Source organism: Balaenoptera borealis (genome assembly GCF_965194805.1).
Source record: "Balaenoptera borealis genome assembly, chromosome: 13".
Classification (NCBI taxonomy): domain Eukaryota; kingdom Metazoa; phylum Chordata; class Mammalia; order Artiodactyla; family Balaenopteridae; genus Balaenoptera; species Balaenoptera borealis.
In genome coordinates, this window is record NC_138870.1 from 88093960 (window position 1) to 88121856 (window position 27897).

A 27897-nucleotide genomic window follows, 5' to 3' on the forward strand; every position below is an offset into this window, starting at 1 on the left:
GAGGCTCCGGCTGCCCACGTGACGCACGAGAAGCCAGATTCGGAAAGGCGCGTTCACGAACCGGAGGCTGGGCCGGACTCAGGCCAACCCCCAGAACGCTGGGCGGCCTCGGCCAAGGCTTGGCGGCTTTCTAGGTTCTGAAGGCTGTGTACACTAGAGAGTCTGGAATACTTACAAATTTCTACGGCAATGGGAACGAGAAGTAAATTCTAAAACACGCAGCGCAGAGTTCCCGCAAAGACGCGCTGGTAAAAAGGCAGAAGAAAGGGCCAAACTACGCAGCTGACCAAAGACTACGATTCCCAGCATGCACTACAGTGTTTCCCCCTAGTACGTTGCATGCCGGGAACTGTAGTTCCTCACCAACCCCATCGAAAAGTGCGCCGGGGGATTTTCAACTTCTCACGTGTGTCTCTTTTCCGAGAAGCACTGCCAGATAGAAAGCTGACTGCGAAAAGTCGCACTGGAATCATTCCCAACGTGACCCCACGCATGGACAGGGGAAAGGTGAAGAACGCGTTGCCATGACTACCGCTTCCCCTGGTCACGGAGTAAGCGCGCTCTAGGATCCGGAAGTGGTTCCGCGTGACCTCTCCGCAAGGAGGGATGTGTTCTGTGCTGACGTTCATTGGATGGTTTCCCTTAGAGACCAGAGCAACCCAGGCAAAGGGGCGGTCCCGCGTAAGAGGGGCCCGCGGAACCAGTTGATTGGAGAAAAGGAGCCAGGATTGACCAATCGGAAGGAGCCACGCTTCGGGCATTGGACACCGCACCTGGACAGCTCCGATTGGTGGACTGCGGTCCCCCCCACGAGTCCCCATTGGGTACAGGTGGTGCGTGGTACGGCACGATTGGTGGGTTCGTGTTTCCCGTCCCCCGCCCGCGAGAAGTGGGGGTGAAAAGCGGCTCGAGCTGCTTGGGGTTAGTGGGCGGATTGCAAGGCTTGAGGTGTGAGGATCGGAGCCTGGCGTGGCGGGGGGCGGAGGCGGCTCCTGCGATCAAAGGGGACTTGAGACTCACCGGCCGTGCGCCATGAGGGCCCTGTGGGTGCTGGGCCTCTGCTGCGTCCTGCTGACCTTCGGTGAGTGATGTTGGAGGAGCGGGCACCCCTGGACGCCCCCCCTCCTCAGGCGCGGCCTCTTCTTGAAGGTTCTGGGGGCGTTGAGCCCGGGAGGGGGATTACCGGGCCTGTGCTTGGTCTATGGGGTGTCCATTACTTTTCCTCGAAAGAGGCTCAGGGGATTTCGTTTACTTTCTCTTTCCTCTGGAAAGACAAAAGGAGAACGGAGTCTTTTCAATCCCTTACACATCTCCTAGTATCCGCTCCTAGAGGGCTCAGCTTCCTCGCGGTGGGGCCTCTCTCGGGCTCGTGCCCCCCTACCCGCCCCCCCCCCGGGAGCATTGTGTGTGCCCTTTCTGGAGGATTTTTGTCAGATGCCGCAACCTTTGGCCATCAGAGTTTGAGGACCCCCCCGCCCCCAGGCTTCGACGCCTCGCCAACGCGAGTTTCCTTTCTTAGCCGCTGGGCTGTGGAGCGTGAGGCCCGGGGGCAGCGAACCGGCAGTGTCAGCGTGTTTGACTCACTTTTGCTCGAGCTCCTTAACATCTTAAAATCTCTTAACGTCTCTTCGCTTTCTCAGGCCCTGGGCCCTTCAGTTCCCCTCGCTAGAGGTTGCACAAATCCTTTTCGTGTTCTGACTTGTGATATTGAAGGCCTAAGTTTTGGCATGGTCAGTTTGGAGGCCTTGTCTCGGCCTGCGGGCAACACGTGTGAATGTAGAAGGGCCCTGGAATCGAATCTGCTAAACAGTATTTATAAAGGATCCCAGGGCCACCCTTTAGAAGTGATGGCTGCCTCCGTATTTCAAAATCTCCTGGGAGACCTCAGTATCTGAACTTACATAAGAAATACGCTTACGTGGGTTTACATTGGATATTTAAACCAGTGGATCCATTCTTCCATCACCCCCTCCCGTATTTGCCAAGTGGATTTTGCAACTACTACGCTGGCCCTGTTTGATCTTGTTTCTTCTGAGAAGTACATGAAGCAACGATGTTTAAGAGTTCTCTGGTGTTAAATCTGCCTTCAGGGTCTGTCCAGGCTGACGATGAAGTGGATGTGGATGGGACAGTGGAAGAAGATCTGGGTAAAAGTAGAGAAGGCTCAAGGACAGATGATGAAGTAGTACAGAGGTTTGTGTTCTTCTGAAACTACACAGATAACCCCTTGGGAACTTGGAATACAGTAGCTTTTTTGTATCTCTTCTCAAAAGATCCAGATGAAGTTTAATACTCTGAATTTAACTAGAGAAAGCGTTAGGGGTAGCAAGTGTGTGCATACATAGTTATCGTCTCACTTTGCCACTAAGAATGCCTGGTCAAAATGAGATGAATTCCCTTGAAAACTATTTTGATAACTGTTTCAGAATGCTAGCACTGTAGCCTTCCTAAGACCTTAGAAAAGGCTTTTCCTTTGGTTTTATACTCAGTGTGTACACTTAGTAATTTTAAAAAGGAATTCTGTCAGTTGAGCAATGTTTTGATTCGGCTTCTTAGGACTTAAACTTTTGTAGACCCTTAGAAGCCAAAGTTTCCCAGGCAGAGGGTTCCCTGTGAGGGAACATAAATGAGTGTGACTTTGCTTTTTAGGAGAGGGAAGTTGGGTTTATTTTTCTGACAATGTTAAACACAGAGTATTTCCAACTTGCTGTTAAAGGTAATGTACTACTGTGATAAAATAATAATGAGATGGTAGACTAGTAATATAAAGGTTTGCATTTTAGCCTTTTAACCGTTAAGACAACCTTAAGAGATCACTGTGCTCTCATCACAGAGCCTATATTTTTGGAGGGAATTAAGTAATGCATTATTAGTTGATCAAATTTATTTCCTTAGAGAGGAAGAAGCTATTCAGTTGGATGGATTAAATGCATCCCAAATAAGAGAACTTAGAGAGAAATCAGAAAAGTTTGCCTTCCAAGCCGAAGTTAACAGAATGATGAAACTTATCATCAATTCATTGTATAAAAATAAAGAGGTAAGCAACGTGTGGTTATGATAATGTTGTTTTGTTTCTGTATGGTAGCTAACTTGTTAACTTTCATAGTGAATGTGCTGACATAGCAATTCCAAGCAAGTAGTTGGCAAAGTTTAAAAACCCAGTATGTACAAGAATCACTACTAGATACCTATTTGTGTGTGTTTGGGGGAGGGTTGCTGAACATTTTCCCTTCTTTTTTTTTCCCTTTCCCCTCCAATTGTGTTCATGGCCTGCTAAATAGTTGTGAGTCTTAAGTTCAGTTATAACAAACTAAGCCTCGAGTATTGCATACATAAAGGTCATTAAGAAGGAAAATAGAGTATTAACTACTCTCACCGGTTCAGGTGTTCCTTATAGCTGCCACAGGCCTTTGTGTAAAGAGCTGTACCTCCTTTTACCAGGAGAGTAAAGCCACCTCTGTACCATAGAAGTCTAGTCCTTAAAGAGTGCTTTTTCAGAGTACAGAGTAGAAATAAAATGAGTTTGACATTAAATTTAATGTCTCGTGTACCTTGAGGCTAATCTAAGTGTATTAAATCTGGCTTCCATTTAGATTTTCCTGAGAGAACTGATTTCGAATGCTTCTGATGCTTTAGATAAGATAAGACTAATATCACTGACTGATGAAAATGCTCTTGCTGGAAATGAGGAATTAACGGTTAAAATTAAGGTAAGCTTAGAACAATTTTCTTTTTAACTAGAAAGAATTCTTAGAGATAGAGAATCCATATCAGTCAAGATAGGCTAGGTTAGGAGCAATAACAATTAATTCCCAAGTGTCAGGGACTTAAATCAGGGGTCAGCCAAATATGGCCTGTGGGTCAAATCTGACCTGCTGCCTGTTTTTATTTTTATTTTTTAACATTATATTTTATTTTATTTTTTTCTTTGGCTGCGTTGGGTCTTTGTTGCTGCGCGCGGGCTTTCTCTAGTTGCAGCGAGCAGGGGCTACTCTTCGTTGCGGTGCACGGGCTTCTTCTTGCGGTGGCTTCTCTTGTTGCGGAGCACGGGCTCTAGGTGTGCGGGCTTCAGTAGTTGTGGAGTGAGGGCTCAGTAGTTGTGGCTCATGGGCTCTAGAGCGCAGGCTCAGTAGTTGTGGAGCACGGGCTTAGTTGCTCCGTGGCATGTGGAATCTTCCTGGACCAGGGCTCGAACCCGTGTCCCCTGCATTGGCAGGCGGATTCTTAACCACTGCGCCACCAGGGAAGTCCTGTTTTTATAAATAATGTTTTTGGAACACAGCCATGCCCGTTTGTGTATTATCTGTGACTGCTTTTGACAGAGACCGTATGGCCCACAAAGCCTAAAATACTCTCTGGCCCTTTTCCAGAAAAAGTTTGCCAACCCCTGGCTTAAATCATCAATCGCGGGCTGCATGTGGCCTTTGCTTTGCATCGTCTCTATGACACAGGCTGATTGAGCAGCCGCCATCTGAAGTGTAGCTGGTTGCCACGGTGCAGAGAAAGCTTGGAGGGTCTCGCATCAATTAAAGGCTCCAGCCTGAAAGCCACACTCCTGACTCCCACTTGCAACTCATTGGCCAGAGCTAGTCGCATGGCCTTATCCAGCCATAAGTGGAGGAAGTATATTCCTGCTGTATTTCTGGAAGGCAGAGAGCTGGGAATGTTTAGTGAAGAACATTGGTCACCACAGATTCCAAAGACAGAAGTCATTCAAGTTTTGAATCCTTTTATTTTCTATCAAAGAAATAGGTGAAACATAAAATTTTATCTTTCTTGAATTTTTTTTTTTCATAAATAGCTTGCTTCGTTTAGGTCTATCTATGCCCTTTGACATTTAGACCAGTCCTTGCCCTCTTTATATGGATACTTTATCAAATACACTGAACTTAAAATTACTCTCTATAAAGATGCTTGTGCTTAAGATGTACGCTGTTTGAAAAGGCCATAAAATACTATATGGAGGAAAATAGCTCAGTTTTGTTTTCTGTATTGGAATTGATGTGGTCCAAAGCTGGTAGTTTCTCAATATATAGCTCAGTATTTCCTTTTTATATCATGAGTATTGAGCAAGTATAACTGTATTGTTCTTGTCTTGGTTTTAGTGTGACAAGGAGAAGAACCTGCTCCATGTCACAGACACTGGTGTAGGAATGACCCGGGAAGAGTTGGTTAAAAACCTTGGTACCATAGCCAAATCTGGGACGAGCGAGTTTTTAAACAAAATGACTGAGGCACAAGAAGATGGCCAGTCAACTTCAGAACTGATTGGCCAGTTTGGTGTCGGTTTCTATTCTGCCTTCCTCGTAGCAGATAAAGTTATTGTCACGTCGAAACACAACAACGACACCCAGCACATCTGGGAGTCCGACTCCAATGAATTTTCTGTAATTGCTGACCCCAGAGGAAACACTCTAGGACGGGGAACGACAATTACGTGAGTATTACTAATTCCTAATGAGAATTAATAGTCGTAACGAGGATCTTGATTCTCCAGTTCTGGCTCTGAGCAAACGGCTTATTCTGGGCCTTAATTTCTTTGCCTCTAAAAATGAGGAACTTGAACAGTTTTCACCACTTGAAGTATTTTGAGGCCTTGCTAAGGGCCAGACTCAGAGTTATGGTGGCCGCTGTGTATGGAGGGCTTGAAGGAGGAAGGGTTAGCTCTTCTGGGAGAAGGCGGATCGGGGGCCTCCCAGACAAGTGGCTTGTCCAGGTTTTCCAAGTAAGCGGGACTTAGAGAAGTGGTGTCAGTCTGTGGAGCATCATGGGTAATGGCGGTGGCACAGCATGTGTACAAGATTCAAGGAATTCCTTTCAGGTGGTGGCAGTTACTGATGGAATTTCTGATGAACTTTTTTAAAGTTTTCTGAAGGTGGTGTGGAGGATGGCAGGACTGGATGAGAGGAGACTCTTGGGGTAACCTGGGTAACGGTTGAAAACATTCCAAGACAGTAGCCAGGGTTGGGGGCGGGTTGGAGAGCACAGGAGCAGATAAAGGACTTGAAGAGAGTTATGAAGGTTCTTTGGAAGAAAATGTCTCATTCGAGGATAGTTACTAGTTATTGAATTTGATATGGAATTCATTTTAAGCCAGTACCTATTGCTGGTGTCGATGAGACAGATCTTATGCCCAGTATCTCCTGGTGCTTGCAGCACTGTGAAGTGTGACACAGACAGGCGACAGGGCAGCTTTCTGCCTCTTGGTTTTTTTCTCCATCTTAGAGATAAAGAAATTCCAATTTAGAGGTCAGTTGACTTGACCAGTTCTGCCAAGTGAAAATGTGCCTCCAGCCTTGATTTTTTTCTTAATTCAGTTTAAAATTTTCTCAACATTAAGGATTTTTAATATTCAAGTAGGAAACAAGCATACATCTATCATTTCGACCAATTTTCTTCATCCCAGTAGACATTTCCTATCTTCATTGTCAGAGATTTTCCTTTCATGAAACTAGACAACTGCATTTTAGTATTTTTACTAATTTACTGTTCTAAATGTACCTTCTCCTGCCTCTCACACCTCCTGATCTCTTTAGGAGGCATCCCTAACAGTTATACCCCAGGGCCCTCTCTGTTAGGTGGTAGGAGAATACAGGTAAATCACATCTTTTAACTAGAAAGAGATAGAAAATGATGTCCCAAGAGGTGCTAATGTCTTAGGTTGCTAAGAGACAGGTGAGACATCTAGATGGAAGCTCCACGGGAGCAAACATTTTGTTGATGCTCCATTCCCAGAGCCTAACGCATGGCTGGCAGGTATTGGTGTGAATGAATAAGGGGCATCAGGATGGTTTCATACGGTAGGTAGCATGGATGGTTGGTCAGTAAATGAAATTTTACAACAGGTTCTCCTTTCCTTGGCAAAATTACCTCTTTTCTTTAAGCCCTCCTTCCCAACCATTCACTCAACAGATATTCATTTGAGTGCCTGTTACCTGCTAGGGTTTAGGGCTACAGTGGCGAATAAGACAGTTGCTGTCCCTGCTTTCACGTGGCTCATTCGACTAAGGAAGAAAAAACATGAGATAATTTCAGAGTGGCAAATACCAGAAAGGAAGTTAAGGGATACCTCCCTTATCAGAAGGTCTTTCTGATATGGTAATAAATTAGGTTCAGATATTCTAGGCAGCAAGCACAGCATGTTGGAAGTTCCAGAGGCAAGAGGCCCATTTGAGGAACTGAAAGTCTAGAATGGCCAAAGGGAAAAGGAGAGCAAAGGCAAGGAAGTGACAAGGTTAGGATCTTGCCCTGCATACATATGACTTCATCTTATGTTTGACTAATAAAGTAGAAACCATCAGACAATTCAATTTCCTCCCTACTCCTGTCTGTACCCCTAAATTAACCACCACTGTACCCTTATGAGAGATTTAGTGAGGATTAAATGAGATCATGAAATTAGCATCCTGTAAATGCTGTAAAAATTGCTTCTGTCCCTCCTACTACCATGAAGGGAGTATTCTACATTTCTCCCCAAAGCTAGTCTCTGCTTCTCATCTGTTGTCTCTCACGCCACCTCCTCAGAGACTAAGCATAAACTGATTCCTACCATGTCTTTTAAAGTCAGCCTTTCCTGAACACCTTCCTCTTTCCCATCAGAGTGTAAACGTACTGAAGTCTCTGGGAGAAGGAGCAGAGGCAGGCAGGTGGTGCCATGCCCCATGCTACTGTCAGGCATGCACTCTCTTTTTCTCCCCCATCTACTGTTGAGCTTCTCGAAAAAACATACTTGCCTTTGTTGCTACTTCACCTTCTGTTCACAGCTTGGCCCACTGTGTTTTGACTTTATCCACCATCTTTCCATTGAAATAAGTCACCAGTAGTCCTTGTTGCTAAATCCAGTGGATTCAGGGTTATTTTAGTTGGTATGGCTCCCAGCAATAGGTTCTTTTTTTTTTTGTAGTTTTTCTCTTGTGTTTTCTACAGAATTTGCATTCTATTGCTCATACCTTAAAACAATCCATTCAGTACCTAGCTTCATCTTTTTAAACTTTCCTTTGCCTAAATGTTGATATTCTCTTTCTTCAAAAGTTCAGTTTCAGCCCTTTCACGTTATCCCATGTCCCTCATGCAGTCTGAACCACTGTCTTGGATCCAGGTTCCAGCTCCTCCTCAGGGTTCTCTCATCTATATTCTTAGTCCAGATCAGGAGTCAGCAAACTTTTTCTTAAAGGATCAGCTAGTAAATATTTTAAGCTCGTGGACTATAGGATCTGTCACATGTCACAACTCTCCTATTCTAGTTTGAAAGCAGCCATAGACAATATAGGATGAGGTTGTATCCTGATAAAATTTCATAAGAGTGCCAGCCAGAGTTTGCCAACCCCTGGTCTAGATCTCTCTACGGGGCCCTGGGCTCATATGTCTAATTGCCTTTTAAATACCTCTAACTAAGATGTCTAACCATCAGCTTCAGTTTGCATCCAAAACTGATGCAACTCTCCACTAAGCTCGGATCACTAATGTGTATGCTCCAAGACCAGAGGTGTAGTCCCCTCACTAGGCTGTGTCATCATGTGCTGTCTACTTGTTGGCAGGTGCTACTAAACTATAAGCTTTCTGAGGCAGGCAGAGAACCATGGATACAACATTGCCCATATTTATTGGGAGCGCAAACATCACAACTACGTGCTGTGTTTGAGAGTATGTTGTGATTATTATTTTTGGTGGATGGAGCAGGTGTTTGCAGAACGGGTGGTAAGGAAGAAGAGGAAGCAGTGCTACAATTTTTGGTATTGTAATTATCTAAGCCAGTGCTGTCCAGTAGAACTTTCTGTGGTAGAAATGTTTTATCACTGCTCTGTCCAATATGGTAGCCACTAGCTACATGTGACTATTGGAATGTGGCAGTATAACTAAAGAACTGATTTTAACTTTTATGTAAATAGTCACATTTAACAGGTGGTTACTGTTTTCTTGTCTAGTGCAAATGTAAACAATAGTTCAGATTAATTTTCTAGCTCTTTTTAAGGAACATGTTTTTATTAGGGGTTAACTACAATAATCACTTGATTCTAGAGTAGCTATCAGAGTGCATATGATTCTACTTTTCTCCAGAATATTGCAGTGATTTCCCACCTTCAGCTAACTTAAGATTTCAGTTCTTCAAATGAAAAACATCCAGCACATTGAGAAGGTTGAGAACATTTTCATTTTTTTACTTGGAACTAAAAATATTTTCCACCTGAGGGAGTGCAAGAAAGTTCTTCCTTTACCATACCCATATTTGGCATATTTAGCTCACAAACCTTTATCGGTGATGAGAGTTCTTAACATGGATAATGGGGACATTGTTGGTTATACACAGAATTGCTGGCTATTACAGTCATATGAGTATTTAGACAAATTTATGATCAGATCTTTGAAACCATCATGTCTGTCTCTAAACGTCTTATTTTCTTTGCAGCCTTGTTTTAAAAGAAGAAGCATCTGATTACCTTGAATTGGATACAATTAAAAGTCTCGTGAAAAAATATTCACAGTTCATAAACTTTCCTATTTATGTATGGAGCAGCAAGGTAACTCTGTAGGAACACAATGTATGTGTATTACCTTGGCACATATTTGAATATTTAACACTGAAAGAATGAACGTTAAATATGGTTCTTTCAATATGGGATACTCTCAGTGTTTTCTTACTGAAGATCGATATTTTCAGCTGTAATTTTGTTTCATATCCTATAGATGAAATCAGAATTATTAAACAAATGAGTTCAACCGAAATTCTACTTTCTACTTCAACAGACTGAAACTGTTGAGGAACCCATGGAAGAAGAAGAAGCAGCAAAAGAAGAAAAAGAAGAATCTGATGATGAAGCTGCAGTAGAAGAAGAAGAAGAAGAAAAGAAACCAAAAACTAAAAAAGTAAGTCTGGTTTATCTTCCTACTTAAAATATTGTTTAGGTTATAAAGTACCAAACTCAGAGAAAAAGAGATCAGATTTGTTGTTGCCGGGGGTGGGGGGGTGTTGGAAGAAGGTGCAAAAGGTACAAACTTGCAGTTATAAGGTAAATAAGTACTAGGGATGTCACGTACAGCATGACAAGTAGAGCTAGCGCTGCTCTATGGTGTATAGGAAAGGTAAGAGAGTACATCCTGAGAGTTCTCATTATGAGGAGAAACTTTTCTTTCTTTGGTCCATTTTTTAAAATTGTTGTTTATTCTTTTATTCTCATCTATATGAGATGATGGATGTTAACTTATTGTGGTGATCATTTCACAATATGTGTAATTCAACCTTTATGTTGTATGCCTAAAACTCATGCAGTGATGTGTATCAATTATATCTTGATAAAACCAGGGAGAGGGGAGAACTAAGGTAAAAAATATTGTTTAGCTTATGTTAGAAAAAACACAGATGTAGGGAAAAAAAAGAAAAAACACAGAAACCCAAATATGCACAGACCGATTTGAGGTAAGCTTCAGTTCTTAATGGTCTTCTTTTTTCAAGGAGTGAGTCCGTAGGCCCAGCTTTTAAAACCAAACTCTGTGTGTGCGTGCGTGCACACACACTCTATCACTCTCTCTCTAGAAAATTTTAAGTAGCAAATGCAGATCATTTTTATGAAGTTCTCTGACTTCCATATATTGCCCAGGACTGATGGCTTATGATATGTTTTGAATTTTAAAATCTTAAAAAGCTTTTTTGCATCTTCTTTTGTCATGTAGATATCAACTATAAGATTATTTCTCTGGTCTGCTTAGGTAGTAGAGTAGATGGAAATAATGGTGGTGGATTTTGAGAAATACTTACTGTAAGATGTTGGATTTCTATAAGTCATGAAATAGAAATACATAAGATGTATATCCTTCTAAACTCAAAACAGGTATTTTCAAGAAATAACATTTTAGCTTGTTAAAAATAACTGAGAAAACCTTATTTGGATTGTTATCAATTATAATGAATAACCATTTGTCTTTGTTGTATTAAATAACAGTCTTAAGTGTTGACAGAAGTACTTTCTAAAATTTTTTTTTGATCCAGTTGGCAAGAACCATACTACAATATAGGTACCCTTTGGTGCTTCCTATAGTAGTACTTTTTTGAAATGTTCTAAAGCTGTGGTTACTATAGTATAACTATTGATACCACTGGTATATCTGCTAGGAGAGACTAATCAAATACTGTAACTTCAGGTTGAAAAAACTGTCTGGGATTGGGAACTCATGAATGACATCAAACCGATATGGCAGAGACCGTCGAAAGAAGTGGAGGATGATGAATACAAAGCTTTCTACAAATCATTCTCAAAGGTGAGCGTTATTTTAGAATAATGTGATAGTGAAACATTACTAAATCAAAAATATGTTTAAAAATAGTTTTATAACTATTTCAACACAACTGGTTTCCTTTTTAATCCTGTGTATTTTATGTTATGCATTAAAAAAATTTTACTCTGAGAAGGAATCTGTAGGCTTCACCAAATTGCCAAGTGGTCTGTGCTACAAAAAAAGATATAGAACTGCCTACTAGGTACATGCTTGATTTCTACTACAGAACCTGTAAGACCTAACACCATGTTATTGAATGACTTCTAACATAATATTGAAGAGCTTGTTTACAACATCAAACATCTCTTTTGAGGTCATAATATGCCTAGGAATAATTACTAAATCTGTTTCCTTGCCAATGTTTTGTTTTCTTTTACTGATCATTTCTTGTAACTCTTAGAATCCAAAACTAGCATTGACTAAAATTGTTTCAAGTTAACGTTTCCTCAAACATCTTGCACAAAAGAGAACAGTTTAGTGGACTTAGCACGGCTAAAGGAAACTTAACGTTCTGTGATTGTATTTGTTCTATGCTCTATTCCATCTGCTGATTCGTTACTTAACCTTTGTTTTCCTTACCTTAACATCCAACCATCCTTTCAGCTTTACTTCCAAAAACTTTCCCTTGGTTCTGCCTCTACTTTCATTCCCGTGAACTTGAAAGTCCTAGTGCATATGTAAAGGTACTTTCGGCTCAAGCAGCTATATAAGAAATACGTGAGCAATGTGTGATTTTAAGTCTTTAAGAGGCTACATTTTTTAAAAAGTTGAAACAGGTGAAGTTAACTTTTAATAATATATTTTATTTAACCCAACATACCCAACAGTGTTATTTCAACAGGTGATCAGTATAAAATATTGAGTTGTTTCCTTTTTTGGTTTTTTTGTTTGGTTGGTTTTTTTGTGAGGTGTGTGTTAGTACCATGTTGTCAAAGTCTGGTGTGTGTTTTAACCAGCACATGTCAGTGTGGACTAGCTACATTTCAAGTGCTCAGTAGCCATATGTGGGTACGGTAATGTATACTGCAGGAAATTTCTGTCCTTATGCTTCATAGCTATTTACATACCTCTTTTTATCCACTGCTGTTCCAAATTTCATGGAAGAATCCTGTTCCTGAGTACTTTTTTGGTTGAACAGTACACTCATGAAATGTTGTATATTATTTTGTCATTTAGGCAGGGTGGTAGTTTTCCTGTCCTGTTCTCTTACATGTGTGGAACCTAGACTCATCCATCCTTCCCCAGGTTTAGGCGATAGAGTAATATTATTGACAGTCATCATCAGAACAACCATGTCCAGCCAGTTAGAAGTGCAATCTTAATTGTTTCTTCTTCCCTCCTTGCCCCCCACCTCCACTTTTTTGGTAAGGGTACTTTTTTGTTAGTTAAATGTTAAACTGAATGTGTATGACATAATAAATTGCTTAGCGTTTGCGCTGCCTTTTTCCTGTGCCTTTTGAATGACTAAGATACCAACTTTCTAGGAAAGCGATGACCCCATGGCATATATCCACTTTACTGCTGAAGGGGAAGTTACCTTCAAGTCAATTTTATTTGTACCCACATCTGCACCACGTGGTCTGTTTGATGAATATGGATCTAAGAAGAGCGATTACATTAAGGTGGGTTTTTAAATGGTATAAACTGAGTTTAAAATTTGAAAGTATGATTTCCAGAAAGTGACCTTTTTTTTGGTTTCTGCTTAGCTGTATGTGCGCCGAGTATTCATCACAGACGACTTCCATGATATGATGCCCAAATACCTGAATTTTGTCAAGGGTGTTGTAAGTATCTGGAGGTTAATGGGGGAAGAGGGGATTAGAGCGGGGGTCTGGAAGTGGCGTTTTCTTTGGGTTGGTTGGTTTTATTTTTTTCCAGTGTTTTTATTGCTAACTGAACTTTCTTTTGCCACCTGAAGGTGGACTCAGATGATCTCCCCTTGAATGTTTCCCGTGAGACTCTTCAGCAACATAAACTGCTTAAGGTGAGTGTCTCTGGGAAGAGACCGGTCGCCTTGCTCTTTGGTTGGGCTTCAGAGAACAAGACTCCGTTCGTGGAGTTCCCAGGTTTTGAGACTAGTCCTTGGCTCTTCAGATAAAGAACTTAATTTTACTCTGGAATGATCAAATCCTGAGAATCTGATTGTTTTCCCCCCAACGTTTTATAATAAAAAATTTTCAGACATACAGAAAAGTTGAAAGAGCAGTGAATACCCATATATGCCCACCACCTGGTCTTAAAGTTAGAATATAAACATTAAAACAATCTTGTGACTGTTTCCAGTGACAACTTAGTTTCTGCTCCATCTGACATAGGAGTACTCACCATTCCCCGCCCCTTGATAAATACCAGCATCTGTATCTTTCACCAGTACTCCCCTGCTACCTTACGTGTTGTAGGTTCTCAAAAGTTTGCGATGAGCTTCTGTAAAGTTATTCTTTGATTTTGTTTAGGTGATTAGAAAGAAACTTGTCCGTAAAACCCTGGACATGATCAAGAAGATTGCTGATGAGAAATACAATGATACTTTTTGGAAAGAATTTGGTACCAACATCAAGCTTGGTGTGATAGAAGACCACTCAAATCGAACACGTCTTGCTAAACTGCTTAGATTCCAGTCTTCTCATCATCCAAGTGACATTACTAGTCTAGACCAGTATGTGGAAAGAATGAAGGAGAAGCAAGACAAAATCTACTTCATGGCTGGGTCCAGCAGAAAAGAGGTGAGGTGAACTTGAACTGGTCCTGGTATGTAGCTGGGGATTTATAGCCAACTCTTGAGGGAAAAAAGAAAAAAAAGGAAAACTTACTTATAATTATAAACTGAAGTAGGTTTGAGGCCTGTCAGTCACTGATAGGAAGAAAGTCATTTATATTCTCTGCACCTCTTAATTCTCCACCTGTAAAATGGGGTTGCTGGTACTACATAAATGTAGCTACTAGGATGAACAAATATACCAAGGCCAGACTTGGAAATTTTTGGTACTTTCTTAATTTTGTAGGCTGAATCTTCTCCATTTGTTGAGCGACTTCTGAAAAAGGGATATGAAGTGATTTATCTCACAGAACCTGTGGACGAATACTGCATTCAGGCTCTTCCTGAGTTCGACGGGAAGAGGTTCCAGAATGTTGCCAAGGAAGGAGTGAAGTTTGATGAGAGTGAGAAAAGTAAGGAGAGTCGTGAAGCAATTGAGAAAGAATTTGAGCCTCTGCTCAATTGGATGAAAGATAAAGCCCTCAAGGACAAGGTATTCTAGAAATTAGAAATTGTGAAAATTCTAGCATCTACATTTTAAAAAATGTGTTATGTCAGCAAATTAAACTTTGCAGCTGGTACTTTTGTAACCATTAAAAGTTGTACAGAACAACATTTAATATTGTAGTTAAATTATTGGGAGGTTGAGCTTAAAATTTATGAGCTACAAAGAATTGAAAGGATAAGTGTTATCCTGTGGGTGGGTATGTTTTTTCCCTTTGTAATTGAAAGTTTTCCATAATTTAATACTGTTTTTGTAATAGCTTAAATTTTTACCGGTTAAACTTAAGTTTTAAATGTTTCTAAAAGTTGATGTTTAAGTATTTATTTATGACTGAAAAATTCAGATTATTAAATGACAGTTTCCTAAAAATCTGAATGAGAGGTACTTTTCTGATCTGCCTCCGTTTATGATCTTAAGCGATGAGCCCTTAAGGAGTTGAAATGCAATTACTTAACGACCTTAACTGTTGATATTTATATATCTCTAACTTTTGGTTTCCTTATCCTAAGATTGAAAAGGCTGTGGTCTCTCAGCGCCTGACAGAGTCCCCGTGTGCTCTCGTGGCCAGCCAGTACGGATGGTCTGGCAACATGGAGAGAATCATGAAAGCCCAAGCGTACCAGACCGGCAAGGACATCTCTACAAAGTAAGCATCCTCAGGGAAGTCCTGCCGAGGCGTTAGCTCTTGTCCAGCCATCCTTTAGAAGATAATGGCAGCTTCTCTACAAAGAACTGAGGGGTTTTAAGTGTCCACCACTGTCTATTGTATATTAGATAAGTTTACAAAGGGATTAGATTGCTACATTAGATTGCTAAAGAAAAGGTCTTGAAGTTGTGATTTATTTTATAGTATTTTATCTACAGATGGAAATTTTCTTAATCTGTTACACATAATGTCTTTCGGCATTAGATTATATGCTTGGCCTGGTATCTGGACTTTTACATTTTTAGATAATAGTTACAGATGAAGTTAATGACACTTATATTTCTTAAAGGAGTTAAATCCTTTTAATCACCCCTTTCACCCCCAACAAGTATGCTCCACAAAATAAAGGGTAGAGGGTGCACAAGTTAACGAGTATTTGAACTCACGGGCCAAGTACTGGAGGTACACTGGGTCTTTGGTGCCCTTTATTTTCGAGAACTATGTATTTCAAGTTTTTATTTTAATGTCACAACAATAGCTTTGAAAATGACTTCTTCCTTGCTTTTATTCTCTTCTACCTGGAATATCTTCTTATTAGCTATCTAATCATCATACTTTATTTCCCCAGGCCTAGCTTAAGGATTCTTCTCCTAAGTGTAGTTTCCATTGTCACAATCCCCAAACTCCATTTAAAAATATATCTATAATTCATAATTAACGTGACTCACCAATGTGTAATATTTATAAAATGTGACATTCAGACTAGTCAGGATGACAAATCATAATCCTCTAAGTCCCGCGTGTACGATAGGTTATACCAGGATGTAGGGAGAGGGGCTTCTCCCTGTCCTCGGCATGCAGCTGTAGGAGGGAGAACAGTCACGGGATGGTAGGATGCTAACGACGATGAAGGTATACTCCAAAGGCATTGCAGCTGACTTCAGAGTAAAGAAGCAGTTTTTCTTAGAACCATATAGGTTGAGGCATCGTGGAGAAGGTGTTACTTGAGCAGCACCCAGAGGCTGTTCTGTTCCAGAACTCTGGGGAGACACAGATGCAATTAAGATAGTGAATACATTAAGAGGGGATGAACAGGACATTAAATCAGTTCATCCACTCAGCAAAGGCACTTGGGATTCATTAGTAAATGAGTTCATTATTGTACTGTTTCATCTAACCACACACATTTAAAGCATGATGTAACAATATATAAGCATGTTGATTTTTCAAAAAGTTGTTCTCTGTAATTATGTAACTTAGTAATAGAGTAAGGGAAATGCATGGACCCTAAAATTCGATATGTTTGTTTTTTTACTCTAACAGTTACTATGCCAGCCAGAAGAAAACATTTGAAATTAACCCCAGACACCCACTGATCAGAGACATGCTTCGGCGAGTTAAGGTGAGCAATATCATAGCCATACTCCTTTGTCTTTTAATTTGACTGCTTTGGACCCTTTAATATTAATCAAGTGTGACTTCTTCCATTTCAGGAAGATGAAGATGACAAAACAGTTTCAGATCTTGCTGTGGTTTTGTTTGAAACAGCAACACTGCGGTCAGGATATCTTTTACCAGACACTAAAGCATATGGAGATAGAATAGAAAGAATGCTTCGCCTCAGCTTAAACATTGACCCTGATGCAAAGGTTTGAAGTAATTTATTGAATGTTTGAATCCCCAGTGTCACTCACAATGCTAGAAATTAATGAGAAACTCCCCCTTTTACATCCTTTTTTTGTCTGTCTCCCTTTGTTAGCTTGACTGTTAACTCTAATTAGAGGATTGACTCTACAGTTCTGGATAAACCAGAGTGAGGTTAATTATGATCTTATACATTTAAATGAGCAAAGTGAAAATAGATCCAAGGTGTTCAGTGCATTAATAGGCTCATAAATGTTCCCCTTAGGTGGAAGAAGAACCAGAAGAAGAACCTGAAGAAACAACAGAGGATACTGCAGAAGACACAGAGCAAGACGATGATGAAGAAATGGATGCAGGAACGGATGAGGAAGAACAAGAAACAGCAAAGGTAAAACAAACCAAGAATGGGACTTGCAATTTTAGTTCTTGCAAAGTTAGGACTGTTACAGAAGTCAAGAAATAAATAGTCATCTAATTATCAAATCCAAAAGCTGGAGCAAATCCCTTTTTTCTTTATTTAAAGTTTGTACTTTGATCTTCCCACTTCCTTTATTCCCTTAGGTTAGCCATCCATTCTTGAGATGTTATTAAGCAGATTGTTCCTTAGCCCACGGTGCTTCTGTGTTCTTTGCCACTTGCTTCTGCCTTAACTATAGTAACATTAGGCTATTTTAAATTTTTGATTGTTTGTGTTCAGGGACTGTTGATCTTATTGTTGGGTTCTAAGTTATTTTGCAGATTAGCTAGGTGAGGTTCTAGCCTACAGCTCAAGTTAATGGATAGGCTGGGTCCATTTCAATTGTTTTTTCCATACATGAACCTTCTGTGAGCTAAGGTTTGTTGTGCTGGTTTTTAATGTCTTCTGATTTTTGTTTTCACAGAAATCTACAGCTGAAAAAGATGAACTGTAAATTACACTGTCACCATTTGGATCCTGTGTGGAGAGGGAATGTGAAATTTAAGTCATTTCTTTTGGGAGAGACTTGTTTTGGATGCTCCCCCCCAGCCCCCTTCTCCCCTGCACTGTAAAATGTTGGGATTTTGGGTCACAGGAAGAAGTGGGTTTTTTAGTTGAATTTTTTTTTAACATTCCTCATGAATGTAAATTTGTACTATTTAACTGACTATTGGTGTAAAATCTTGTCATGTGTATAAAAATAAAAAAGATCCCAAACATTCAGTGTCTTGCCTGTCTTTTCATAATTCATTGATTTTTTTTTCTTCCAGTTTTATTGTGATATAATTGACCTACAGCACTGTATGAGTTTAAGGTGTGCAGCACAATGACTTAATGTACATCAGGAAGTGATCACCACAATAAGTAGTGAACATCTATCATCTCATATAGATACAAAATAAAAGAAAAACATTTTTTAGATCATGTGTCTTGGGTTTTTTTCCTTTCAAAAATAATTCATATTTACTAAAGAAAAGTGGTTTTTTAAAATTATCTTTTAAAAAAAAAAAACTATCTTTAAAAATCACCCATAGAAGACATACTCTTCCTTACAGAAGAATTCCAAATAATACATGTAGAAGCTCTCCTTTCTAGGAAGTGGAGCTTAATCCTCCTTTTCTTTTTCAATGTGGGCTGGATTTAATGACTGTCTTCTGGAGTATGGAAAGGAGAAAACAGTAACTTTATATAGAGAAACTTGGCAAGTGCTACCTTAATAACCAAGTGATCAAGGTTCATATCACCAGGGATGTCATGTACCCCCCTGATGTGATGAGGAGGGTACCTCACCTCTGGTATTCTTTCCAAAACTTCCTAACCTTAACCTAACCTAGAATATGTGAACAGTACTCTTCAAAATTTTTTAAGGTCAAAACCAAAGAAAGGGTGGGAGGGAGGGACACAAGAGGGAGGAGATATGGGGATATATGTGTATGTATAGCAGATTCACTTTGTTATAAAGCAGAAACTAACACACCATTGTAAAGCAATTATACTCCAATAAAGATGTTAAAAAAACCCAAAAAAACAAATAGTCACAGACTGGAGGAAACTAAGGAGACATGGCAACTAAATGCAATGTAGTAACCTGGGTGAAAGCTGGTGAAATCCAGAGTCTGGGACATAGGTCATTTGTGCCTTAGCTCTGGCATATGTGATGTGTACCATGGTCATGAAAGATAAGGGCATTCATGGAAACAGGCAGTGGGATACAAGTACTGTGCTATCTTGGCAGTTTTCCTGTAAATCTAAATTTATTCCAAAATAAAAAGGCTATCTTTTAAAAATCACCTATAATCCTACCACAAGTATAACTACAGATATTGAGTGAAGATCCTCATCGAGCTGTTTAATTTGTTTTAAAATGTGTTATAGGAGAAACGGTTTCTCTAAATATAGCCATCTGAAATAGTATTTTTTTTAACTGGCTAGGGAGAGAAAATGTCACTCATTTGCATATTCAGAGATAATGGTGTGTGAGAAAATTCTGTGGAACCTAATTTTATGTACAATAAAGTTGTTAAGCACTTCACAATTTTCCTGATAATCTAGGACACTTTCTAGGCTTCTTGTAATTCTAATCATTATATGCTTCCTACCCCTCCCCATCAAGCTCTTTTTTTAGTTTGCAATAATCACTTTGAAATTACTAGATAGCCTACAATCATCTTTTTAAAAATCTGCCCTGCTTCTTTTCCCTTTTAAGAAAATGGGAGCTCAGTCATAGAGAAACAGGCTATCAGTTAAGGTATAGCTTTCTTTCCTGATACAATGTTATATTAGCTATTAGTTGTAGTATTTGTTTCCAATTTTTTGGCCACTATAAATTACTACTTTTAGTGAAGGTTGTTAAGACATAAAAATTAAAGCCATTAGGTCGCATTAAATTTGTGACATCTGAAACTTCTGCTCCTCAGAATCTTCCAATTACAAATTCTAAATTTCCATTGTTTCCATCAGGAAGCATAAAAAGCATCATTCTCCCTGAGGTTTTGGCAGAAACCGGCAGCTATGCAGCTATGCCATATACACCTTGCACTACAACTGTTTAACTGGTCTAAATCATCTGACGGGTTACAACTGAGCTGCCTTGAACTGTTCCCTCACAGCTTTATTAAGGACTAATCTAGTTCTACTTTTAATACTTGGTTTTTGTCACAGATTTGGTTCTCCAGGAAGCACCGAGATGGAGTTCAGTGTGCAGAATATTTACGAAGGAGTGCCCTTGGATGAGCACCTGTGGAAGGAGAGGAAAGGAGACTGAACAGAAGGAGAAGTTGAGCAGCAAGGCAAGTCCAAAACCAGCCTCAGTCAACCGTGCGGGGAAGTGAGCTGAACCGGGGTCCCTCAGAGTCGCCGGCCCCTCTGTGCTGTGCAGCTTTGAGCCCGGTGGTGCTGGCTGAGGCCGTCCCCGCAGGAGCTGGCAAGTGAAGGGAGCTTGCTGACAAGCATTCAGCGCTGGGGTGACAAGCCTTTTCCTGGGAATCTGGAGGCCACATTTCTACACCCACCATAATGTCCATTTTTCACAACGGGGTCAGCTTAAAAAAGGAAAAAATATATATAATATATACCTTGGTTAAAGTTACTTAGAATCAGCACTTACTGAAATGATGGCATTTTTACTTTTGGTACATTTGAATTTTAATAGCTATACAATTAATTTTTCACCTTCATGGAGCCATTGTAGGAGATTTGGGTTCAAATCATGACTCTTTCTTGTTGATTGATACTAAATCAAGTATCCTTCCCTGAAGCCTTTGGGAATTCCAACTACTTGCAGAAGTTAAGCACCTCGACTAGAATGACCGAATTAATATTTAGGAAAACAGTTTTACATCCCTTTAACTAAAAAAAAAATAGGCTTCTTCCAGTTTGATATAAAGCCCTTGCAATGGCAGCTGTGGCAAGCTTCACCATTTGTAAAGTATACAATTTTTTTTCAAGAAAAATGTATTCAGTTAATGATGCTGTGAAATTTGATACAGAGAAGGGAAGTCTCGTGCACAAGGGCACAGTAAATAAAGTATCAGCAAACAGCAATCAGTCTCAACTAAAAAGTCCATCTTCTGGGGACTTCCCTGGTGGCACAGTGGTTGGGAGTCCGCCTGCCAATGCAGGGGACATGGGTTCAATCCCTGGTACAGGAAGATCTCACATGCCGCGGAGCAGCTAAGCCTGTGCACCACAACTACTGAGCCTGTGCTCTGGAGCCCGTGAGCCACAACTACTGAAGCCCAAGTGCCTAGAGCCCGTGCTCTGCAACAAAGAGAAGCCACTGCAATGAGAAGCCCGCACACCGCAACGAAGAGCAGCCCCCACTCGCCGCAACTAGAGAAAGCCCGCGTGCAGCAAAGAAGACCCAACGCAGCCATAAATGAATAGATAAATAAATCAATGAATGAATAAATAAATTTATTAAAAAAAAAAAAAAAAAAGCCCATCTTCTACCTCAGAATCCCAGCCCTTGTTTTCCTAGGGTAGGGTACTGCTCATCTGTCACTGACAGAATTGAAGATTCTCTTTGTGCTGGGAACATATGATAAAGTACCAAATGACACAGAGTGGAAAAGAAAAATCTGGTATATGAGTCTGGAAATAAACCATTTCATTTAGTTGCTTTATACTGTTAAACTAAAAGGGCATTGACTATGGAGAGAAACAAAAGCATTTTGTTTGCACTTAGGAGTTTAAGATTTCAACATTGACCCCAAAGATCTCTATCATGTAGCAATCTGGTAACTGGCTAAGAATAAGCTTAGACATTGTCATTAGGAATTCAGAATTTTTAAAAACTTCTTTTGGAAAAATAGTCCTGAACACAGAGCTGACTGCTCTATAAATTACTTTCGAACTGCTTTCATAGACTCAGAAAAGGGCTAACACGTTGGTATTAGTTTCCCAGGGCTGCCATAACAAAGAAACACTAAGTGGATGGCTTAAAACAACAGAAATTTATTCTCTCACAGTTCTAGGGGCCAAAAGTCTGAAATCCAGGTGTCAGCAGAGCCATGCTCACAGACTCTGGCTAGAATCCTGCCCTGTCTCTTCCTAGCTTCTGGTGGTGTCCCCTGGCTTGTGGCTGCATCACTCCAATCTTTGCCTCTGTTATTACCTGGCATTCTCCCTGTGTGTCTGTCTTTACATGGCATTTTCCTCTTCTTATAAAAAGACACCATTCACATTGGATTAGGGTCCACCCTAATGACCTCATCTTTACTTCATTACAATTGCAAAGACCCTATTTCCAAATACACACTCACAGGTACTGGGAGTTAGGACTTCAACATCTTTTGGAGGGATACAATTCAACCTATAACAATACTCATTTATGTTTATCAGTTATTTTAGTATTTTATAAGAGAAATTAAATGCCAAGTGGTTTCTCAAATTTGGGGGTAGAGAACTTGTGACCGTCCAAGTCACAATTGTTTATAATTTTGTTATGTATACAACTCTAAAAGAACTTCAAACTTTAAATATTTAAATAAAGTACAAAGAGTACTTTCCAATATTTAGAGAAATGTTAACTTCTCACCCTAAGCATTCATGGTCAATGTCACTTTTATTATAGTTAATTTATAATTCCCATTTGCCGTTATAGTCAAGCTAATTCAGAGAAATAAACCAGAATTATAAGGGTAGGAGACACTGCAAATATGTTCTCTCACATGATATTTAAGACTAGGTATCTATCAAACCACATTAGAGGAGCTGATGATATAAGCTTTGGCAGTTTTCAAGAAACACTAGTCAAACCATAACTAAATCTCAATGCATCAGTTAACACCTGCTGAGCACTTCCTCTTGCAGTTAGCATTGTATTAGTGCTTAAACACAAGTAGTTTGACTCAGTAAATTCTAAAAATACATATTTAATTCTCATAATATTATTCACAGAGTTCTTGGCAGAGATGAATTTTGAGGTTCATGTTGTCTCTCCTTCAGTCCCAAAAGCTCTGTTTTGAGTTCTCCAGGCTTTGGTGGAATTTCAGGTATTGTCTATAAAAAACAAAAATAAAAACAAACAAAATATATAGATACCAATGCTTTCTAAGACTGTAATTAAATGTAACCTGAAAAACATCAAAGAAAGTAAAAAGTAAAAAAGAACAAAAAGCCCCCAGCTACTCAATGATAAATCTTTATTATGAGAACCTGCAGTTGATCTATGTCACTTTCTAGCCCTCTATTTACATGACTCTATCATCTGGGCTACGTCTTAAGTACTAAAGGACTCACAGAGGGAAAGTTTGCATCAGTTATCGATTGACAGATCACGAATTTGAACAAGGCTTTCCACACTGGGAAATTCATTCCTGCACTACTTACTGACCTCTCTACCATGTGCCTGGCACAGAAAACAGATATTAGGAATTAATTCATTTATTCAAAAACAGTAAGTGCCCAGCCCATTATGCACAAAGCATAAAGCAGTAGATAAAAAAATACAAAACTGCCTTCAAGAAAGGTGATTTTGGGGACTTCCCTGCTGGTCCAGTGGTTAATACTCCACGCTCCCAATGTAGGGGGCCCGGGTTCGACCCCTGGTCAGGGAACTGGCTCCCGCATGCCGCAACTAAGCGTTCACATGCCGCAACTGATCCCGCGTGCCACAACTAAGACCCAGCACAGCCAAATAAATAAATAAAGTTTTTTTTTTTTTTTAAAAAGGTGATTTTGGGGCTTCCCTGGTGGCGCAGTGGTTGAGAATCTGCCTGCTAATGCAGGGGACACGGGTTCGAGCCCTGGTCTGGGAAGATCCCACATGCCGCGGAGCAACTAGGCCCGTGAGCCACAACTACTGAGCCTGCGCATCTGGAGCCTGTGCTCCGCAACAAGAGAGGCCACGATAGTGAGAGGCCCGCGCACTGCGATGAAGAGTGGCCCCCGCTTGCCACAACTAGAGAAAGCCCTTGCACAGAAATGAAGACCCAACACAGCCAAAAATAAATAAATAAATTAAAAAAAAAAAACAAAAACTCCATCCCACACCACAGTCTTTAAAAAAAAAAAAAAAAAAAAAAAGGTGATTTTGCTTTATTTAACTTGTAACAGCTTTAGTGAGATATAATTCACACACCATACTATTCACCTATTTAAATATTCAATGGTTGGGCTTCCCTGGTGGCGCAGTGGTTGAGAATCTGCCTGCCAATGCAGGGGACATGGGTTCGAGCCCTGGTCTGGGAAGATCCCACATGCCGCACAGCAACTGGGCCCGTGAGCCACAACTGCTGAGCCTGCGCGTCTGGAGCCTGTGCTCCGCAACAAGAGAGGCCGCGATAGTGAGAGGCCCGCGCACCGCGATGAAGAGTGGCCCCCGCTTGCCGCAACTAGAGAAAGCCCTCGCACAGAAATGAAGACCCAACACAGCCATAAATAAATAAAAATAAATAAAATTATAAATAAATAAATATTCAATGGCTTTTGGTATATTCACAAAGTTGCACATCCGTCGCTATAATAAATTTTAGAACATTTTCATCACCCCAAAATGCAACCCAAACCCATTAGCAGTGGCTCCCATTTCCACACACCACCACCACCACCAGCAAGCCACTGCCCCATCTCTACAGACTTGCCTCTTCTGGACATTTCATATAAGTGGTATCAGACAACATGTGGTCTTTTGTGACTAGTTTCTTTCACTTAGCATGTTTCCAAGGTTCATCGGTGTTGTCACATATATCAATACTTCATGCCCTTTTAGGAGCAAATAATATTCCACTACAAGGATATACTGGGGAATTCCCTGGAGGTCCAGGGGTTAAGACTCCACACTTACACTGCAGGGGGCACGGGTTTGACCCCTGGTCAGGGAACTAAGATCCCGCATGCCACGCGGTGAGGCCAAAAAATAAAAAAACATAAAAATAAAAGGATATAAATACCATCGATTTATCCACTCACCAGCTGATGGATATGTATTTGGATTGTTTCCACTTTTTGGCTAAAATGACAATTCAACTTTGATTTAAAGAAAGGTAGCACTTCTTACTTACATCCAATTTTTAAGAGTAAAGTGATTTTGGCATCAAAAGTTAGCAATGTCAGCAGAGGTTCTAAATAGCAGTTTGTGTGTGTATGGGTGTGTCTGGAGACAACCAAAAATGAATGCTGTAAAATGAGTCCAGAGATTGTGTCTTTTGACCTGCTATGCCTCCAATAGTAAACAGATTATAAATTAAGAAAAACAGAACAAGTACAAGTAATGCAAGAGTAAAAGGAAATGCAAAAGGGAAGCTCGAGCAGAAAGCACTCTATTCCAGGACGGAGCATCCGCCCTGAGTCTTTGCCTCCTCTTCTATTTTGATGAGACGAGCTGGGCTGGACGACGAGGAAAAGGTGCCCTTAAAGCTCCTCCCTTAAGACAGCACTGAGCACAAGCCCTAGGCAGCCCTTCCGGTCTCCTCTGCTCTAGAATCCACCCAGACCTCTAGCTGCAGAGACTGAAAGACTCCTGCAAAGGCTGGTGGTAGTTACAATAGTGACTGTAATTGCTGGAACAATACCAACAGACATAGGTAAAGAACATAAATTCCTTAAATGTTAGTAAAGCCAAAAGCCTCCTACACACAGCCAGCCCTGGCCTACAAGTCCCTACAGAGGTGCCCCACTGCCAATGTCACCACCCAATCAGGATGAGGTGGCCTGAGACACTTCAGTATGCCCCTTCTAGAGATTCTGGTTTCACGCTGCCACATCCCAAGGTCCAGGTAGCTGCTGGTAACAACCCTTGCACATTCTGGCTTATGATATGGGTGAACGAAAGGGCAAATTTCCCAGGGTCAAATCACAGACATTCCTCCCTTTGTAAAGCCTGTCTGATGTCTACTCCTGCACAAGCTAGAGACCAAACTGCATTTCTGTGGAAGGTTCTAACCCCTTTCTGTCCCCACTAAGTATCCTTGATGCCTCCGCAGAATTCAAGAGAAGCAGTCTAAAGTGGTAAGAAAGAGCTACTGCAGCATTGTTTGTACAAAAACTAGATACCAGCTAAACGTAAATAGGGAATTGAGTAAATAATATACAGAATATCTATAGTATGAAATACTATTCAGTGGCCAGAAAGAAAAAAGGCTATAAGCAAATCTATTCATACAGACATTAACCAAAACAAGCAAGCCGCAGAGAAACGTGTATATGAATTTCTATTTACATGGGGAAAAACACCCCATACACTCTATGTATGTGTGTGTGTGTGTGTGTGTGTATTCAACAGCAGTAAAAAGTCTGGAAGGATATACCAACCAACAAATGGTAGTTACCTTGGGGAGCAGATTGGATAAAGGGGGTTATCAGCGGGGGGATTTTCACTTTTTACCCTACATGCTTGAATTCAATTGGAAAACTCCAAGGGTGTTGTATTATTTCATTAACAGGTTCAAAAAAGAGAAACACTGAACAGAAAGCTTGGGCTTCAAATCGTCATTAAGCTATGCGACTTCGGGAAATCACCTTCACTCTGCTGAACCTCAGTTTCCTCTTCCGAAAACCAGAATAAACACCTCCAAAACTGTAGTGCTAATTCACTGAAATTAGAAACGAACGAACAGTTGGTTCTGTGTTACCTGTCCAGAGTCCAGGCAGAAACGACTGCTCCCTGCGCTGTGCTCCAAACACTCTACTCACGCCCACAGCATAACACGGAGCACACTCTTGGAATTATTTGCACTGTACTTCCTTGCCTCCACCTCCCCAAGACCATAACTCCTCAAAAGTACCTGTAATTCTCAGCTGTACTTCCGGGAATGCTTATTAAAATTAATTAAAATTCCTCCCTCCTTTGAATGCCTATATTCACGCCTTCCTCATTCAACAAATATTTATTAAGCATCTACTATCAATACATTCTACGGCCTTTTCTAGGTGACTGAGATACAAGAGCGAACCAGACAGGCACAGTCCCTTCCTGGAGATTACATTCTAGTGGAGGAAACAAAGAACAAGTAAAAAGACAAAGGAATAAAATAATTGCAAATCGTGACAAGTGCTCTATCAGAAACGAAGGACTGAGACAGAATGGCAGAGGAGGAATCCTTTGGGGGCTGTACAAAGAACCCTCATTGCTAGAGGAGATATTTGAGCACAGACTTGAAGTTTTCAAGAAGTAAACCAAGCCAATATCTGGGAGAAAAGCATTCCAAGAAGAGAAGCAGCATGACCTTGAGGTTGGGACAGGCTTGACGAGTTTGAGAAACAGCAAGGAAGTCGGTGTGGCTGCAACAGAGGGAACAAATAAGAAACAGTAGAAGATAAGGCCAGTGGCAGAAAGGTGCCAGACCGTGTAAAACTTCAAGACTGTGTAGGAGCAGGCCATGTATTGCTCTAACGGCAATGAGATGCCACCACAAGGTTTTAGGGCCCGGGCAGACGTGCTCCTAATTTCAAGATCACTTTTGCTGCTGTGAAAATGAAGTGGTCCAGGAGCGAGGCGCGGGGACCCTCCTGCACTCACCAGGTCCGGCCGGTAGTACCGGTGCACCACCTCCGCGCCGGCGCACATGGCCAGGAGGCTGGCGGCGAACATTTTCAGGTAGGACGTCCAGGACACGCCCGCGGGCATGGTCGGCGGGCTTAAGGGGGAGGGAAAGCGGGCGATGTTAGAACGTTCCCAGGTCCCCACCAAGCCGTGGGGGTAAACGAGGCCCACTGCAGCGCAGGGGCGGAGTCAGAACCCTTGGGTCCTCAACCATGAAACGAGGGCGCTGAGCGCACGAACGCCCCCTGGAGGCGGAAGACCAGACGGCCGCGGGTTCTTAGTTGCGAGGCCGGGCCTTTGGAGTTCAAAGGCAGCTCTGGCGGAGCGAGCGGCAGGTCGCACCCGAAGGTTTCCCGCGGGGCTCAGCAACCCCTGGGAGAAGAGGCACTACAGACCGCACTGCCCAGCCTAGGGGTGCGCCCCGAGAGAGACTGTACCTTGAGCTGCACTGGCACTCGGAAGCGGATCAGGGGACGGTGAAAGGGCGCTCCGGAGACGGAGCGGGCGGCCGCGGATCGGACCGAAAGTGCAGGGGATGAGGGCCGCGCCGGACCGGAAAGCCGTTTCACTGCCGGCGTGGGCACGTGACCCGGACGGAAGTGGGGCTTTCCGCCAGAGCAAGTGTCTTGTCTTT

General features: G+C 41.3%; 2 protein-coding genes across 6 annotated transcripts; one reads left to right on the forward strand and one right to left on the reverse strand.

Annotated features, from left to right (window-relative positions):
* Positions 1–902: 902 nt before the first annotated feature.
* On the forward strand, positions 903–17997 carry HSP90B1 (heat shock protein 90 beta family member 1). 2 transcript variants are annotated; one of them, XM_082349890.1, is made up of 18 exons: positions 903–1081; positions 2091–2193; positions 2896–3037; positions 3594–3710; positions 5106–5437; positions 9407–9518; positions 9745–9864; positions 11137–11253; positions 12756–12893; positions 12978–13055; positions 13190–13255; positions 13725–13994; positions 14274–14519; positions 15041–15177; positions 16501–16579; positions 16671–16826; positions 17087–17209; positions 17703–17997. In XM_082349890.1, exons 1-18 carry the CDS (start codon positions 1033–1035, stop codon positions 17730–17732), a joined length of 2415 nt encoding a protein of 804 aa, XP_082206016.1. In that variant the 5' UTR covers positions 903–1032; the 3' UTR covers positions 17733–17997. The 2 variants fall into 2 exon arrangements, with proteins under 2 accessions (XP_082206016.1, XP_082206017.1); XM_082349891.1 differs by lacking the exons at positions 2091–2193; positions 2896–3037; positions 3594–3710 and having other exon boundaries at positions 927–1081.
* On the reverse strand, positions 15184–27850 carry UQCC6 (ubiquinol-cytochrome c reductase complex assembly factor 6). Of its 4 annotated transcripts, none has more exons than XR_014233226.1 (4): positions 27240–27679; positions 22677–22780; positions 20016–20319; positions 15184–16217 (listed from the first exon to the last, which is right to left on the reverse strand). XR_014233226.1 is itself a non-coding variant. In XM_082349961.1 (4 exons), the coding sequence occupies exons 2-4, from the start codon at positions 27345–27347 to the stop codon at positions 16178–16180; spliced, it is 252 nt and encodes an 83-aa protein (XP_082206087.1). In that variant the 5' UTR covers positions 27348–27357; positions 27701–27850; the 3' UTR covers positions 15184–16177. The 4 variants fall into 4 exon arrangements, 3 of the variants coding, with proteins under 3 accessions (XP_082206087.1, XP_082206086.1, XP_082206088.1); XM_082349961.1 differs by lacking the exon at positions 20016–20319 and adding an exon at positions 27701–27850 and having other exon boundaries at positions 27240–27357; XM_082349960.1 differs by lacking the exon at positions 20016–20319 and having other exon boundaries at positions 27240–27682.
* Positions 27851–27897: the final 47 nt, after the last annotated feature.

Coding starts and splice junctions, on each gene's coding strand:
- HSP90B1 (XM_082349890.1), top strand. CDS start 1,033: ATGAGGGCCCTGTGGGTGCTGGGCCTCTGCTGCGTCCTGCTGACCTTC. Junction 2,194..2,895: donor GATGATGAAGTAGTACAGAG/GTTTGTGTTCTT, acceptor TTATTTCCTTAG/AGAGGAAGAAGCTATTCAGT. Junction 16,827..17,086: donor ACATTGACCCTGATGCAAAG/GTTTGAAGTAAT, acceptor TGTTCCCCTTAG/GTGGAAGAAGAACCAGAAGA.
- UQCC6 (XM_082349961.1), bottom strand. CDS start 27,347: ATGCCCGCGGGCGTGTCCTGGACGTCCTACCTGAAAATGTTCGCCGCC. Junction 22,781..27,239: donor GGTACTACCGGCCGGACCTG/GTGAGTGCAGGA, acceptor TGTTTTTTATAG/ACAATACCTGAAATTCCACC. Junction 16,218..22,676: donor TCATCTCTGCCAAGAACTCT/GTGAATAATATT, acceptor GTGTCTCCCCAG/AGTTCTGGAACAGAACAGCC.